Source organism: Siphateles boraxobius, unplaced genomic scaffold, assembly GCF_051911475.1.
Source record: "Siphateles boraxobius isolate OS27281-9 unplaced genomic scaffold, OSU_SipBor_1 6, whole genome shotgun sequence".
NCBI lineage: Eukaryota > Metazoa > Chordata > Actinopteri > Cypriniformes > Leuciscidae > Siphateles > Siphateles boraxobius.
In genome coordinates, this window is record NW_027509186.1 from 22,969,493 (window position 1) to 22,987,520 (window position 18,028).

Sequence of the window (18,028 nt, forward strand, 5' to 3'; positions counted from 1 at the left end):
CTATTAAACTAATTTCAGTGCCTTTTATAGTAATATATTGGATAGAATATCAACCTCAATGGAAAAATATAAAATAATATAAAAAATTAAAGGTGTTATGTGGCAGAAGTTCTGGAACACCTATTACACCTATTGCACCTATACAGTTTTTGGCAAAACTGTATAGGTTTTATACAGTTTACTACTTTTGTTGCCATTTTTTGTGAGCTTAAAGGGATAGTTCACCCAAAAATGAAAATTCTGTCAGTAATTACTCACCCTCATGTTGTTCCAACCCCGTAAGACTTTCGTTCATCTTCGGAACACAAATTAATATATTTTTGATTAAATCTGAGAGCTGGATCACTCCTCCATAGGCTTCTAAGGGATTGAAACTTGCTAGCTCCGAAAGGTTATTAAAGACATCGTTAAAATAGTCCAAGTGACTACAGTGGCTCAATCAAGTTTTTCAAGTGCGCATTCTCAACTTTTTGTGCGCAAAAAACAAACAAAAATAACAACTTTAATCAACTATTCATTTCCTTCTCTGTGAGCCTCGAGTCAGTTCACATAGTGTAACCGCGCAGCGCTTCTGTGTTGTACGTCACACGTAGGCTCACTATTGGCCGACGCTGGTCATGTGTGTGATGCGTGTGACGTACAACACAGAAGCGCTGCGCGGTTACTCTATGACTCGAGGCCCACAGAGAAAGAAATGAATAGTTGAAATAAAGTCGTTATTTTTTTTTCTTGCGCACAAAAAGTATTCTCGTCGCTTGATAAACTTAAGATTGAGCCACTGTAGTCACTTTGACCATTTTAACGATGTCTTTAATAACTTTTCTTGGCCAGCAAGTTTCAGTCCCTTATGGAGGAGTGATCCAGCTCTCAGATTTCATCAAAAATATATTAATTTGTGTTCCGAAGATGAACGAAAGTCTTACGGGGTTGGAACAACATGAGGGTGAGTAATTACTGACAGAATTTTCATTTTGGGGTGGACTATCCCTTTAAGGCCACTAAATACATCCACTAAAAAGTAAAATGTAAATACAAAAGGGTCTTGTGTCATTTATTTGTAGGTGCCACTTGGTTGGATTACTATAGTGTATTTGTTGGCTTTTGCATCAGAATCCTTTTAAATGCTCGTTTTCTTATGTCTTTGCAGGGATTATGTGGCACGTATGGGCCTTGGAGTCATACTGAACCTGACCCGTGAGCAGGAGGACGCCCAGCTTGCACGAAGTGTGTCAGGCATCCTTGAGCACATGTTTAAACACACAGAGGAGACATCTGCGCAGCTCATCACTAACGGAGCACTGGACACCCTCCTGTACTGGTGCCGTGGAACAGACCCAACTGTACTGCGGCACTGCGCGGTAGCCCTGGCAAACTGCGCCATGTATGGCGGGCACAGCTGCCAGCGTCTGATGATCGAAAAACAGGCGGCTGATTGGCTGTTCCCTCTGGCGTTCTCCAAAGAGGACGAGCTGATCCGGTTCCATGCCTGTCTGGCCGTGGCTGTACTGGCGGCCAACAGGGAGATAGAGAAAGAAGTGGTGAAGTCTGGTACTCTGGAGCTGGTGGAGCCCTTCATCGCCTCCTTAGACCCTGATGAGTTTGCACGCAACCTTTTGGACAGCGCAGACAGCATGCAGGGCCGCACGGCGACAGACCTGCAGCAATTGCTGCCCTTGCTGGACGGCACACGTCTAGAGGGGAAATGCATCGCCGCGTTCTACCTGTGCGTGGAGACTAGTATCAAGTCCCGTCAACGTAATACCAAGGTCAGACAGACTCTATATTCGCTTCTCTAGGCCTTCCCCAACTAACAAAAATATGTTCCAATGAACGCTTTGCTTATGTTCCCATTAAGGTATGTTATTTCTGAATGTAGTTTTTTTAAATTCAAAAAAGAAAAGAAAAATTCCTTGGCTTGGTTATGTGAATGTTAGAGAAAACATTAAGGAAAAGTGTTATCTATTTTATCATTTTGCAAGTACAATGGGAACGTTGCATTTGAATGTTCTCTAAACCATCTGAAAAAAGTAGTAACGTTTTAAAAACATTAGACTAATGCCCAACTAAAATGTTTCAAAAAACATTCAAAGAATGACATATAAATGTATTTTTTTGTGCTAATAATATTATTAAAGACTAGGTAACTTTAACAAATGTTTTATTAATGTTACTGGAAGAACACTTGTTCACAACTTTGTCAGAATGTTCAGAGAATGTTCCCTGTTAGGTGAAATGTGTGGAAGCATGTGTCTTAGTATATAATATATATTTATATAAAATATAATATAATATAAATCTCTCACTCTCTCTCTCTCTCTGTGTATATATATATATATATATATACACAGAGATATATAAGTTTATATTTAATTAATACACCTATATAGTACTAAGACGTGAGAATAAGTAATATATAAAATATTCATATATTTAAAAAATCCGGTCAAATCCGGTAATAAATCAGGTAAAATCCTGGATCTTTCTACCCGGGTATTTCAGGAGAGTGGAGCTGTTCAGGGTCTGATAAAAGGAAATGAAAAAATAAATTAAAAAAGCTAATAAAAATTATTATATAATATAAAAACATATATATAATCATATAATAACTAAGGCACAAGTATACAAAATATATAAAGTATATTCATACATTTATTGAATATTAAGTATTGGATCTTTCTACTCAGATATTTCAGGAGATCGGTGCTGTCCAGAGTCTTAAGAGGATCGTCATGTACTCCAGTAATGCCACTGTCTGCTCTTTGGCTAAGCGGGCCTTAACAATGATGAGTGAGGACGTCCCGAAGCGTATCGTGTCATCTGTACCCAACTGGAAGAGTGGAGAGGTGCAGACCTGGCTTCAGCAGATTGGCTTCAGTGCATTCACTGAACGGTTTCAGGTTTGTACACAGCTCCTATTTCCTGTTCAGCTGAACTAGATAATGGTGAAAGATATGATGATATCATGCCGATGTTTGCTGTGGACTTAATCACAGTTTTCTGCACCATATCTCTCAGGAACTGCAGGTGGATGGAGATATGCTGCTCAATATCACAGAACAGGATCTGATCCAGGATCTGGCCATGACATCTGGACTCACTCGGAAGAGGCTAGTGCTACTTAATTCTTGGAAAAGTAAAAGTATTGATTCTTAAAAAATATTTATAGAAATGTCAATAATCATAATTAGGGTCCAAAAGATTAAAAATCTAATTTAAACCTGGATGTTTTAGGATTTTGAGAAATGAAAAGAAATAAAAAATGTTGTAATGTACACTGGGGGTCAAAAGTTTGGAATAATTAACATTTAAAAATGTTTTTGAAAGAAGTCTTTTATCATGCTCACCAAGGCTGCATATATTTGAACAAAAATACAGTAACACAGTATTATTGTGAAATTATTACATAATAAAACAACTGTTTTCTATGTGAATATATTTTCAAATGTGATTAATTCCTGTGATAGTAAAGCTGAATTCTCAGCAGTCATTACTTCATTAATTTTTTTTTTTTAAAAGAGGCTAAATAGAGGCATTTCTATCATAACCTGTAGCAATTCTCTGATGGCCTCTGTACAGATTTTTTAGAGATCTGCGTGTACTGAAGACATACGCCAACTACTCCACATGCGACCCCAATAACCTGGCAGACTGGCTGGCCGATGTAGACCCGCGATTCCGTCAATACACCTACGGCTTAATTCAGTCTGGAGTTGATCGGAACAATATTGCCAAGATTACAGACGAACAGTTGCTGTCTGACTGCCATGTAAAGAATGGCATCCATCGTGCCAAGATCCTTTCTACCGCCAGCTGCCCTGCTAAACAGCTAACCGATTCCCAGCCTGCAGGCCCTGATGTGTTCATCAGCTACCGTCGCACTACGGGTTCACAGCTTGCCAGGTCAGGCCACAAATGAGATGGCTCTTATCCATCTTATCATCAACCGTTCAGTTACCAAAGTTCCTTTTTAATAACAATTAAAGGATGCAAAATATATCGGTAGTATAAGTGTGCATGCACATTTATCCTTTTTTATTTATTTATTTACTTTGACCATGTAACTCGTAAAGTTAATCTTTAAAATAACTTTTCCATTTAATAACACTGTTAAATGTAATCTTGACTGCTCTCTTGAATTGTCAAATGCAAATCTCAAAATATAAATCCATTTTTTTGGATTATGCATACTGCATACTGTGCATACTATGCATACTGTGAAAAATGGATTTACCATTTGTGATTCTTAAATTCACTTGTAGCTTTTTAAAATCATTATTTTTAATTTATTTAGACAAAGTAGTACAGAATTTTAATATCAACCATTTATTGTTTTGAAATAAACCCTAAATCTCCTGTTCTTTACTTTCTCTGCAGCCTACTGAAGGTGCATCTACAGTTACATGGTTTCAGCGTCTTCATCGACGTGGAGAAACTGGAAGCCGGCAGGTTCGAGGAGAAGCTGATCACGAGCGTGCACCGAGCACGAAACTTCATCTTGGTGCTGTCAGCCAATGCGTTGGACAAATGTATGGGCGACGTGGCTATGAAAGACTGGGTTCATAAGGTTAGAGGGAGAAATCCTTTTTGTGATTAATCTTTACTTTTATAAATGAAGTCATTTTTACACTGATCAAATTCAGTTCATTGTACAAAAATGCTGCACTTCAACTGGAAAACTCACTCCTGAAGGCTTCAGTGATTGTCATCATTACCTAAATCCCTATTTGAGAATACATAAATCTGTGAGGCTAAACGATTAAATTTGTCATCCACAGGAGATTGTCACTGCTCTGAATGAAAAGAAGAACATTGTTCCTGTCACTGATAACTTTATGTGGCCCGATCCGGCCTCTCTGCCGGAGGACATGAGGACCATTCTCAAATTTAATGGCATTAAGTAAGTCAACACTCTCACTCAACATGTTGGTGCAGTTAACTTTAACATATAATATGTACTGCTGTAGTTTGTGCCTGCTCTGTAACTTGCCATTGTTAAATTTATACACATAAAAATATACAGATCCATATCCAATACGAGCTTTTATTGTAGAGACTTGCACTAATCTAATTGGAAAAATAATGAATGTAAATCTTTTCTCTTCAGGTGGTCCCATGAGTATCAGGAAGCCACTATCGAAAAGATTCTGCGCTTCCTGCAGCCAAGATGCGTTTCCAAGACAGCGCAATGCCCCAGCCAAGAGCAACCAGATGCTGCAAAAACAGACAAAAAAGAGCCAGAAATAAAGTAATGTTGCATTCCCAATAATGGCCATCATGTAACCAGAACACTACTGTTAACCCTCTGAGGCCAGTGTTTCCTTTGGTTGTATGCATGTAGCTGGTCTAAATAGATTACGGTTGAATTTTCTTGGAGAAAAAAATGTAATAAATGCAACCTGCCCAGAGACGCAATGAAACTTTAAAGGTGCGGTCACATTAGGGACATTTTGGCAAAATTTCACGGGCAAAAAAGTCACGCGTCAATAGAGTAATGATTCACAGCTTACACAAAATCACTTTCAAACAAGCCAGCTTTCTGGTGGTCAATGTGGCGAAACTTGAAACCTGTTGTCAAATCTACATAGGGAAATCTTTCACCCTCACACAAAATTTGCGATTGCGTTGGATTCTGAACAACAAGAAATGTGACCGCACCTTAAGGATTATTCTACTTCTAAGAATATTCGTTTATTGCAGTAATCATACTGGCTATGTACTGACCATGTCCCCAGAATTGTGTGGGACATTTCTGTAACTCAGGAAGTTGAATCGATTTCTGCATTATTAATCGTATTTATGTCATCAGCATAAATCATAATCGGTCTCTGTTTATATGACGGATAATACTAGATAATCTTGCATTATAGCATTATCAATTGAAATATTAAAAAAGCCTTATGAAATGTAAATTTTTCTGAATTTGGTTTGCAGTAGGTTATTAAAAACGTCAAATACACAGCAGTTCCATAAAAAGAGTTTCTGTTATTCTATCGTGACTAATTACAGGTTTGTGCAGTTTATGTTATTTTATTATATACCTTGCATTATTCACAAAGCAAATAACAATTTTTTCACATCTAATACATCATAATGGTTATTCATCACCTCATGCAGTATTAGAAAAAATCCTTTTAGACAGTTGCATGACTTGAAATACTGCTGTAGAGGCTTTCTTAGGATTTGCAAGGATATTATTCAGCAGATTTGAGTCACTGATACATTTTCAGACACTGTGAAGATTCAACAGGTCAAGGAAAATGCTAATGAACATTTACTTACACCTCAAGCTTTATCCTGCTATTGATCTCGCTACTGTTGCCTTATGATGTTTGCCAATCGGTCTTTCATGTCTTATTCAACGTGTAAAATGAAATTTTGAATGAAAACAATGTAATAATGAAATGTTCTTTTTGAGAAATAAACAGCAATAAAACTGGTTTTGGAAAAACATTATTCATAGTCATATATGTAAATCATACATATTCTGCATGTCCAAATTATTCTTGTTTCACAAAACATTGCTTGTTGCACTGTATTCAAATAGTCCAATACAAAACCACTGAGATAAACGATTTGACACTTTCAGACAAGCACAAAGCACAAGATGTAATTTTCACTTCCTGTTAGTATACTGCAAACGAAACAGACAAGACATCATTTCAAGAGTCTTCTCTCAAATCTCTGTGATTTTCAGATAATTAAAACACAACTAACATGGGGAAGCATTGAAATGTTGTGAATAAATGAGTTATAGTAATAAAAGTATGTTTAGTGAGTTGTCTTGTGAGAAACATGACTGATTCAATGTGTGTGCACTGCATCCCTGTACAAATCTACACAAAACTTCAGTAAACAGTTTTTTTATGCAAGTGGCAGTGGTCATTATTGCTTACAAAGAAGAAAAGACACAAGATTAAAAAGGTTGACGTCAACATGATGAGGAACAATACAGTGATTACAGTGAGCCATGACCAAACAGGTTTCTCAAACACTGCCCCGGCACCCAGTGGTCGACAGATAATTCAGACCTAAACTCACGCCATTGGTTGAGCTAAGGAAGCTGAAACAATGTTTAGATAGCACCATTTACACTTTTTGTGGAAATCCACATACCTATGGCTAACTCACAGTTGTCTCAACACACATCCGCTTAAAAAACATGTAATTTATTCCTGTGATCCAAAGCTCCAGTGTCACATGATCCTTCAGAAATCATTCTAATAATTTTTTTCAAGATTCTTTGATGAATAGAAGGTTCAAAGGTTTTTACTGTCAATTTTGATCAATTCAATGCATCTTTTCTTTTAAAAAACAATCCTATTTTTGGTCAGGAATGTTCTTGCCAAAATCACAGCAACCTGCATGCCCAAGTCATCACGAATTGGACACAAGTTAATTTTGTGCGCTCTATTGGCAATCAGCTTTAGGATCCCAGTGCAGAACATCATTGCTTATTCTTGGACTCATTCTGTCCTTTGCTGTTCTAGAAAAACTCTCACAGAGTCAATTGTCAGGATATTTCAGAGCCTTCTCTGTTTGTTCTGCTCTCTCTCTTCTCCTGGCAACCCAAGCCCCTGTACACAACATAATAAAAATATGTTATTCATTCTCGAACTGAGTGTCTAAATGACAATCATTGAGGGGGTCTTACCCAATAATGCCAGCTGGAATGAGGAGGATGACGGCTCCAAAGAGGAAAGGGAATCCCTTCATGAAGTGTAGGGTGGCAGGGTACAGAGAGTTAAAAACCCCACTAGATACTAGTGAGCACAGACCTTCCACACACGCCACTGAAGCAAACAGAGCACCTAAGACAAAACAATAATAATAAAACATGTTATTCCATTTAATTCTAAATGTTACTAATTTGTGACAAAATGCTATTCTTGTTTCACCTTGTTCTGAAGGGTCCACCAGCTTGGACAGTTTAGATCTTAGGACTGGGGTAGAGGCCATAAAAAGGAAGCACAGGCCATATCCTGACAAAGACAGATAGATAAGCAACTTCTGCAAGTTCATTTCCTTAAATCATATTTACCTACTTCAGCTACTGGAGGACAGTGTGAGTTGCATCAGCACTGCATGTATTTCGAAATGTCAAGAAAGAGTGTCTTGACCTTTCTCCTGTAATATAGGCCTAATCTAAAAAGTAGAACATTAACATAATGTCTTATAGTCACTCTGGGAAAGTGTCAGTTAAATAACTTTTACTTTTCAATCAATGTTTTCTGACATTTTACTGTACCATTTTGTTTAATAAATAAACATCCATATAAAAATATAACTATAACATTCATAATATACACTTTAATAAAATTGTATGTTTATAAAATATATTATACACACACTTATAACTACATGAGTTTGATGTCAGTAATATTTGTTTTAAGATTTGCATTAAACTGATCAAAAGTGACAAAGAATTTTCCATTGGTACAGACAAAAAAATCATCAAGAAATCCTGAAAGGATGTTACGGTCTTTAAAAAATATTAAGCAGCACAACGGTTTTAAATATTGATAATAATAAGAAATGTTTCTTGAGCACCAAATCAGCAGAATCATTTCTGAAGGATCATGTGATGTTTCAGGTGGCTGCTGAAAATTCAGCTTTGCCATCACTGGATTAAATGGAATGTTTACATAATAAAATTGATTTAAAATAATTATTACATTAAAATTATATTTCCTATAAATAATACATTATAATTGATATATTAAAATACAAAATAGTTATTTTAAATTGTAATACTGCACAATATTACTGTTTTCACGGAATTTTTGATTAAATAAATGCAGCTTTGTTGAGCATAAGAGACTTCTTTCAAAAATATAAAAAAATCTTACCGATCCCCGCCCAAACTTTTGAATGGTGGTGTATAAATTGAACATAGATCTTACCGGTAAACATCAGAACTGTAGTGTCAGCGATCGAAATCACAATCAAGCCAACAATGTTAGAGGTAAGGCCCACCACAGCCACCCAGGAGTCCTCCAGACAGCACTGCATGGCCCTGAGCCCCATCAGGCTGGTGAGGTAGGCCAGATTCTTGGCCGCAGAGCCATAACCAATCAGCTCTGGACCCCAGCAGAGCGGAGCACTCAGCTCATAGAGCACATAGAGGTTACTGCAGCCCAAATGTACAGACACCACCACAAAGAAGCAGAAAATGTAAAAGCATAGTTTAGTTCTGCGTCCCTGTGGCGTGTCAGATTCATAGAGGTGGTAGATGGCCCGGTGATGCCTGGTGGAGAGGAGTTTTGCCCCGGGGTCAGGGGTGACGGTTTCAGGCACAAACAGGTATGTGTAGAAGGCAGCTGCAAGATTTGTGGCCAATACTAGCCAGAAAGGGTTGATATACCTGGAGGGAAACATGACTTTTGTTGTTGTTTTTTGACGGAAATATAAAATTTTTATTTTATGTTTGAAAAGCTGCCAAGTACCCTTGTGCCCGTCGCCACAGTCCTCCGATGATGCTCGCAAACATGCCAGCCAATCCCAGACAAGCCTCTAGTATCGCCACACGAAAAGTGCGAGAACCCATGCCACTCGTGTCGGCCACATACGCAAAGCAACCGGCCAAAATGGCATTGAAGTCCCCGGTGAGGCCGCTGCAGATCCTCCCAATGAGGAACCAGAACACAGGCAGCTTCAGGTACATTACAATCAAATAAATGGCCGCCTGAACAGCCAGGCCAAGAGACGGGATGATCAGTACCATACGCCGACCTGCACGGTCACTCCACGAGCCCAACAGGGTCACCATAATCAGCCCAACTAGAAAACCACCCAAATTGATGTACAGGTTCCAGTGTGCAGTCTGAGTCTCCACTTCCTAGGCGAGGGAAATAAATTACATATTAAAGTTTTCTTTTGGAAACATTAGCTTTTTAGTATCTGAAACACAACAGCCTCCTTTATAGTGAGTGGCAAGTGTGATAATGTAATAACTCCAGGTTGAATATATCATAAAAAATTAGTTAATCCTCTAGTAAAAAGTACCGGTTCATGTGTCATTCGTTCAGAAATAGGATTACACTGGTCCAATTTTGTGTTTTACTAATAAAAAAAATCCATTGATTATGTGTGTCATATGTTCGGCAATCGAAATACACTGGTTGCGCTGATGTTTTTGATCCACTAAAAGAAAATGTTCATAAAAGTCATTAGTTCGGGAATCTGGATATAACTTTACTGGTCCCCCAATATGTTCAGGGTAAGCCACACTGTGATTCACTAAAAGAACAGCCTCAGATGCGTCATTCGTTCGGGAATCAAACTACACTGGTAGCGGTGTATGTTTTATTTTATAGGCTTTTCTTTTTGATTTACTAAAAAGAATAGGGTTTAAAGTGTAATTTGTTTGGGAATCAGACTTTACTGGTCACAAAATAACTGTTTTACAATGGTCCAATTTTGAGATTCACTACAGAAAGAACCGGCTCGTAAGTTTCATTCGTTTGGGAATCGAACCACGGTACTGTACTACTGTAGCTCTGTATATTAAGTATATTAATAATTATATTAAGTCACTGAAAAAAAGAGACTCATATCATAACAGTCATTCGTTCAAGAATCGAACTACACTATATTATGCGCTATTCTGTGTGTTTTTGACTCACTATATAGAACCGACTCAAAAGTGTTTTTCGTTCGGGATTCGTCCTTCACTGTTCACGCAGATTGTTTCTGATTCACTAAAGAACCGGCTGATTTCGAAATGAAAAACGGTTCTTCTCCGTGTATGGTTCCAAACCAAGACAATCAAGTGACAAATATCTGTTACCGTCAGCAGAGGGTCGTGGACCATAGATGCATTGCATCCTCCTCCCTTTGTTCCATTATAACCCACATCTTCACTGAGACGTTCCCACAGGTACTGCGTGTATAGAGGCATCTGGAGACCTATAGAGAACATGGACAGGAAGATAACGGGCTCCACGGTCACGGAAAATGGACACGAACAAGGCGGAGGAGGTTTGTTTTGTGTCACCTTAAAACAACAACAGACTTTGCTGGAGTCAACCGACTCCGAGTCCTCCGCAATAATAGCGCTTGTATCTGATTCATCCATGATTTAAAGCTTTCCGAGTCCACGTGCTGAAATCACACAGACGACAAATCTGCACGACAAAAGAGTGTTAACATAACTAAGTATGAACCGGTCTGAACAGACAGCAACCGCAAACATTCGTCAGAATGTGATATACGGAAGCCGACGCGTCTTCAGCAGTTTGCCGTACTTCTGGCGCCCCCTTTTGAATCACATATGAAACTGACATGACAATCTCAATAAAATTGAATGACAGACATATCCTTCCTTAGACCAAAAAACTTTTGCCATTAGTTTTTTAAAAAGTCATCTTTATAATGTTTGGTGCATATCCTATTGTAAAGGCTATTGTATTATATTATATTATGTTATATTATATTATATTATAACTTTCACAGAAATTTCCAGACATGAGTATAGCACATTATGTCAGGTAAAGCAAAAACATATTGGAATGTACTAGTAAAAAAATTCTATGATAATGGGAAATCAATTTTATTTATTTTTTCATTTACATTTATGCTAGATTATGATTCAAGTAATAATAGGATTCAAAAAGCTTTTGAGCATGAAATCATTTTTAAGAAGAATGCCCCTGGTTTAACCTGTCAAATAGGATTTGCAGATTGGAGGCTGATATGATATTGATTTTAGTTGCACACAGGAATTAAAAAAAAAATCTTCATGAAACTCAGTTTCAAATAATTCTACTATTTAGTAATTTCTTTGCAATATAATGATTAAGATTATTTATTTATTTAAATAAATATGTATTCAACTGGATACACTAAAATAATCCAGTGGCTTAGTAAATATCACAATAATAACTTAATTATTTAAACTTTTTAACTTAATAAAATCTCTGAGTATAATTTACTTGATTGTTTGAGTTAAACATAAAAATCTAACAGTTTATTTTGTCTAAAATGTAGTTATATTTAAGTTTTTTTGGAATTTACTATTTGACTAACCAGTTATTTATTTATAATACTTATTATATGAGAATTAAACTTATCTGTTTAAAGAACCACAAATATCACTTAATTCAAATCAGTATTATTAATATATTTAACACACTCTTAAGAAATTGAGTTAGTTTACAACAGAGCCATCTATGACTCTGGTTTACAATAAACAATACCACCCCCCACCCTCTGACGTGACGACTACTCAATGTTTGAGTGAGCGCGGGCTATTTGAGTTCTGTCCGGTGTCAGGTCTCCAGAACAGTTCTCTTCTTCTCTTCTCAGCGGCGCAAAATTGAGGCATTTTATTTAATGCAAAACAACATACTGGGCGCAATGTGAGTCACCTAAACGAGTGTCACGGCAGTCTTTTCGTTGATTGAAATGCCTGATGCCTTGCATAAAACACACGACTTTATTCCTAATGATAATTAATATAATTAATTTGGATGATAAAATGTCATAAGAACTGTGCACTGTTTGTTTATTGGCAGGTTATGGAATTAGGGTCAGTGACTTAAACCTGTGACGTAGGCCGCTAGCGACGACTTAACAGTTATAATGACGTCAAAGGCTAATTTATACTTCTGCGTCGAACGGAGGCGTTAGTGGTGTCCCATTTCTTAGGGGAATATTTTCACCCCTACGCCTTGCCACTCTGTTTCAAGGGTCAAGGGGAAGTCGAAGGGTTAGGGGTAGGGGTAGACGAAGGGGTAAGGGGTAGAATTGGGATTGGTCCTTAATATTCGGCTATGAGTGAAACGCAGGACGGCGGTCTAAAGTTCTAAGTTCACCCGCAGAGCGCGAGCCCATTTCCGGCACGAGAACCAGCGCTGATGCGGTCGAAATTGGATAACAGACCGGTTGATTACACTTGAATTACTTTTTAAAGTTTTAGTTTTTACTTCTTATATTGTAATGGTGTATACATGTTAAAACGGTATAAAACATGCTGTATTGCTGGTCTGTACTCATCGACAATAAAGGCCGATGTGATGTAACAGTTATAACGTTACCTGTGAAGTATTTTACAAGGTTTAAGTTACAGGAAATTAAAAGTTAATATTACTCATAAATAAAAACAATTAATATTACTCATTAATATATATATATTTTAAATGTTTTCCTCAATTATTTCTACTCAGTTGTTTTTGTTAATGTAGCCTACCAAATACAGTTAATATCTATTTATTTTTTTACTTACATTTACTCAGTTCATATGGTATATGTAATTGATTTCATTGCCTTAAAATGTAATCAGTATTTTTAAGTGTAAAAAATTTTCACCAAAAAAATCATTGTAAAATATTTTAGAGTGTATAGAATAAATAATTTGTTTTTGATTCTCTGAAATGTTTCATGGAATGCTTTAACAACAGGGAATTATATGATCAACTGTTTCACTTTATACCTATATTAATTAAAAAAAAAATATATAATTTCAACAATTTAAATATGTTTTGTGTGTGAGTTTAAATGTAGAGGAATTGAATTATTATCAGAGGAAATAAAAGGTGAAATCCATCCATGGTAAATTTAAAGGTGCAGTGTGTAGCTTTTGGCGACATCTTGCAGTTCAGTTGCGAGTTTGCACTAAGGGCTCAGCCCACTGCTCACCCCTCCCTTTCGAAGAAGCTACGGTGGCTAAAATGGGACAAACATTGTCATCTGAGACAGCAGAGAATAGCCAGAGTAAACCAAGTTTCTGTACCACAGTCCATTATAAACCACATCATGGATAAAGATTACAAAGCCATAGGATCAAGGGTCTTAATACATAATATAATAGTAATCAGCTGATTGTCTCACGAACGTAACCAGCACATTCTCCCCACATAGCAAACCCATAATATAGCTGTTACGGATAGTGAACAGAGGAGACAAGTGCAAGTAAAACTGGTCTTTATTGAACCATAAGACAAGCCAGCCTCAGAAACGTGAAGGAAGATAACCGGAACAAAGTCTCAGTCTGATGTAGTCGATCTCACGAACTCACAGAAATAATGGAAACAGAGCAGGAACAGAAGCGTTGGCAACGCAGGCTTGCGTGAGCAACTCGAAGGTGCACGGTCAGTGTGTAGCGACTCCTCCGTGAAGACGAGTAACGATGACGATGAAACGAGGCGAACATCCAACGAAGAAACAGACTGGGACCCAAGGAACTGGAACAGGCTAGACACATCCACAAACAACGATCTAACAAACACAAGACGCATGAGGTGAGTATAAATAGGCACTGGAAACGAGTATCACCTGTCGCTGATTCTCCGGGAGGATAATCAGCGACCACGCCCACACACGTGCACATACACACACATAAACACAGCGCAAGGAACAGTCAGTGAATTCATCAATCGTGACAATAGCGAGGGAGAAGAACCACATGAAACTATGCAACTATATATTTTTTCTAACAGGGTAGTAAAAGTTTAGCTGGCTAATATGAGCTGTTAGTGTGGCTGAGCTGGTTAAAGCGTTAAGCCTTGTTTATACTGGACGCGTCCGCATGAGCCCAAAGGTGCGAGCGGCAAAAATGACATGATCGTAACAGCGTGCGCGCCTCCGCATCCCCTAGACACCACTTACTACACACAATAGGCTTTTTTCTCTGATTTTGGAAACTCAATCGACTTAAAATGCTTCCAAGATCGATGGGTTGGTGATTCCTGTAACTGTTTTACGGTCAATGACAAGAGTAGCCTACTAATCAGCTGTCTCACGAACGTAACCAGCACATTTATCCCCACATAGCAAAGCCATAACACAGCGAGGGAGAAGAATTAAGTTACATGAAACAATCCAACTACATATTTACACCACTGACAAGGGAAAAGTCACTACTCACGGTGTTTATGGATAGCTTCTAGCTTTCTGCTGCTTCCCTTTCAAGGTAGTGACGAAACGCGCTCTGTAGCGCTGTTTGTTCGCTGTCGGCTACGGTAGAAACATGACGTCACAATATGGCGACCTTCATAGAAGGCGATTCCCGCGGTTATGTAGATATAAATGTCTCACTCTAAGGTAATAAAAACATTACGGTTTATTAAGTAAGTTCTTTATACACCACTGAACACATAGTTATGGATGTCATATTGCATTTCTGTTAATAGATACTCAAAATGTTTACACACTGCACCTTTAACATATCACTAGTCCCTCAAGGACATTGCACTTAGAAAGTACTTTAAAATAACTTGCAGTTTCAAGTCATTAAAATGTTAGCAGTAAAATATGTGACATTGTCCTCATATGGGAGTGCCATGAGAAAGTTTTTTTTTCCGTGGGACCTTCAGCTCCTTTGATAATATCTATGAGATCATGTTGCAGCAACAGAGAGAACGAAATATTACTATTCCTCTTTTAAGTGCACTTTGGCATTTAATGAAACCAAGGTAATGACAGCTATTCAGTTCAGCTCCTCTTTATAGACAAATTGCAGAGACATACACAAACACTTGAGCTTCTTCTTAAAATAGACCTATATATTCTTCATGTTCTCATGAAACATAAATGGAATGATGCTAGAAATGTTTTTATGTTGTCATGAGCATTTCAGAAAAGAAATATACATTTAATATTATTTAAAGTTTAAGAATCTGTCTATCTATCTATCTATCTATCTATCTATCTATCTATCTATCTATCTATCTATCTATCTATCTATCTATCTATCTATCTATCTATCTATCTATCTATCTATCTATCTATCTATCTATCTATCTATCTATCTATCTATCTATCTATCTATCTATCTAACTAACCAACCTGCCTCACATGCTGTACCAGGTTTATATTGTAACATTTGATTTTGACGCTACACCCTAAATTAAACATACAAAACTAGTTTAGGTACATTAAACAAATTTTGAAAATTTTATCAAAATAAGTCCTAATCCACCATTAACATACAAATGCTTTGGTGAATATGCCTTCTGAATCAAAACATAAAAAAACCCTTGACCTGCCAGTAATAATAAATAAATCATTTTTAATATCTCAATATTTATTTAACATACAATCTGCCTTTCTGTCAAATTGTGTAATCAATAGTGTGTCTCCCCCTGGTTTAGCCCTTTGCTCCACCCATGCTGTCAGTTTGTCACACAGTGGGAAAATAGCTCTGTAAGTTTGCCAGAGGCATTCTCATTTTAGTCGCTGTCTTTCAACCTTTTACCTTTATAAATACAAGCATTGTTTTTAACCAAAGATGTGTTTTTGACTTGAGAGATTTTTGTGTGATTTCCTCATGCATGTGCAAGAATTGGCAAATTTGGATGTGAAAGCCCAAAACAGTATAGAATAAAGTAATGAACACCATATATTTCCAGCACTGTAAATCTTTAGGGTTGTGCATTTTATTTACAATCTATTGTTGAACCCACTCCATTTATGAGTGTAGCGGGTTTGTTTGTGTATGCCACTTATCTTTGTACCCTTTGACAGAAAATATTATTAAATATGGCCCTAAAGGCATTCTAGGTGACTGTGGTCATTCCTGTTAGACACCTTCTTGCACTTTTTCCCATCTCACTTTCTGGTGACTTCAGTTTGGAACATACATATAGAAATGTATAGAAAGGTACTTCCAGAGCAGAAGTACCTCCAGCTCTCAATAGGGATGAGCCTGAACGTGTGTTATGCTGCCAGCACTGACGGCACAACTGCACTCACCAGCACACATACCCCGAGGGCCCGAATGATGAGTGAGAACTACATTATGAATCAAATGTGTCTTCACATATCTAAATATATATAGCTATATACGTAGCACCAGGACAGGCTGTAATTATTAAGTATATAATGTCTAATACGTTGGAGCTTGGTTTAATGTCATGCTTATAGCACCATCTGCTCCAGGTTGTTTGGATTTACCTGACTCAAAATTGTGGATTTCTTCTGAATGGCCTACATGTTAACAGAAATCTTGTAATTATTGTCAAAGACATCAATATAATAATAATAATAATAAAAAATCAATAAGTTAGTAAATAATTTAATAAAATTATAATATGTTACATGTTAACATCCATTAGTTAACGTTGGTTAATGCAACTAACAATGGTCAATATATATGTTATAGTATTTATTAATCTGTTAACGTTAGTTAAAGCTGCAGTAGGGAGTTTTGAGAAAATGTTGACTTAGCCTGAAAATTTGAACAAGCACAACTTACAGGTCCAACCCCCTTGCTCTCTGCTGCGCTACAGCCCTCCCTCCACAGCTCCTCCCCCACAGCGGAGCCTGCCGTGAACGCGCAGGCTAGTAAGCAGGACCACCGATGACGGCGGATTATAAACAGTTATGGAACATTCACTAATAGGGACGAAACATCAACAATATGCTTTACATTGACTATGGCCTGCCCATACTTTGACTACAAACTTGGTCCTAAAATCATTAGGTATTTTGCAATACATGTAACTTTATAGCGTTGCACTCTCTCTATAAGTTATAAATAGCTAGTAAGATAACGTTAAAGGATTAGTTCTCTTTAAAAAAAACTTTTGCTGATAATTTACTCACCCCCATGTCATCCAAGATGTCCATGTCTTTCTTTCTTCAGTCGAAAAGAAATTAAGGTTTTTGATGAAAACATTCCAGGCTTTTTCTCCATATAATGGACTTCATTAGGACACAAACGTTTCAAGGACCAAATGACAGTTTCAGTTCTGCTTCAAATGGCTTTAAACGATACCAGACGATGAATAAGGGTCTTATCTAGCGAAACGATCGGTCATTTCAAAAATAAATAAAAAACTTTAAGTTTTATAAGCACAAATGCTCGCCTTGCTCTGTTCTGTGATGCACGTTCGTGATCCTGTTCGAACTCGTTCATCAAAATGAACAAATCTTTTTTCGAGTCATTTCGTTCATTGAATGAACGAAATGACTCCGAAAAAGACTCGTTCAAAATGAACAAATCTTTTTTCGAGTCATTACGTTCGTTGAATGAACGAAATGACTCGAAAAAAGATTCGTTCATTTGGATGAACGAGTTCGAACAGGAGAG

At 37.3% G+C, this 18,028-nt stretch overlaps 2 protein-coding genes across 4 annotated transcripts in view; one reads left to right on the forward strand and one right to left on the reverse strand.

Moving 5' to 3' along the window:
- The window catches only part of sarm1 (sterile alpha and TIR motif containing 1), a 9,888-nt gene extending 3,438 nt beyond the window's left edge, over positions 1-6,450 (forward strand). Inside the window, exons 2-8 of the mRNA XM_077208247.1 lie at positions 1,148-1,766; positions 2,685-2,897; positions 3,016-3,107; positions 3,577-3,900; positions 4,375-4,564; positions 4,776-4,897; positions 5,105-6,450. Of these exons, the coding sequence (XP_077064362.1) occupies positions 1,148-1,766; positions 2,685-2,897; positions 3,016-3,107; positions 3,577-3,900; positions 4,375-4,564; positions 4,776-4,897; positions 5,105-5,249 (1,705 nt within the window). The 3' untranslated portion in view covers positions 5,250-6,450. The remainder of the gene's footprint in view (positions 1-1,147; positions 1,767-2,684; positions 2,898-3,015; positions 3,108-3,576; positions 3,901-4,374; positions 4,565-4,775; positions 4,898-5,104) is intronic.
- slc46a1 (solute carrier family 46 member 1) lies at positions 6,435-12,245 on the reverse strand. Of its 3 annotated transcripts, XM_077208252.1 has the most exons (8): positions 12,205-12,245; positions 11,211-11,255; positions 10,787-11,123; positions 9,444-9,835; positions 8,901-9,361; positions 7,896-7,979; positions 7,652-7,808; positions 6,435-7,574 (listed from the first exon to the last, which is right to left on the reverse strand). In XM_077208252.1, the coding sequence occupies exons 3-8, from the start codon at positions 11,072-11,074 to the stop codon at positions 7,511-7,513; spliced, it is 1,446 nt and encodes a 481-aa protein (XP_077064367.1). In that variant the 5' UTR covers positions 11,075-11,123; positions 11,211-11,255; positions 12,205-12,245; the 3' UTR covers positions 6,435-7,510. The 3 variants fall into 3 exon arrangements, with proteins under 3 accessions (XP_077064367.1, XP_077064368.1, XP_077064366.1); XM_077208253.1 differs by lacking the exons at positions 11,211-11,255; positions 12,205-12,245 and having other exon boundaries at positions 10,787-10,905; positions 10,994-11,128; XM_077208251.1 differs by lacking the exons at positions 11,211-11,255; positions 12,205-12,245 and having other exon boundaries at positions 10,787-11,203.
- Positions 12,246-18,028: the final 5,783 nt, after the last annotated feature.

Excerpts from the sequence above, each read along its gene's own strand:
- slc46a1 (XM_077208252.1), bottom strand. The coding sequence starts at position 11,074 with ATGGATGAATCAGATACAAGCGCTATTATTGCGGAGGACTCGGAGTCG. Across the intron at positions 9,362-9,443 it reads CTGTGGCGACGGGCACAAGG|GTATATCAACCCTTTCTGGC; the intron begins GTACTTGGCAGC and ends GTTTCCCTCCAG. Across the intron at positions 7,809-7,895 it reads GGTGGACCCTTCAGAACAAG|GTGCTCTGTTTGCTTCAGTG; the intron begins GTGAAACAAGAA and ends GTTTTGTCTTAG.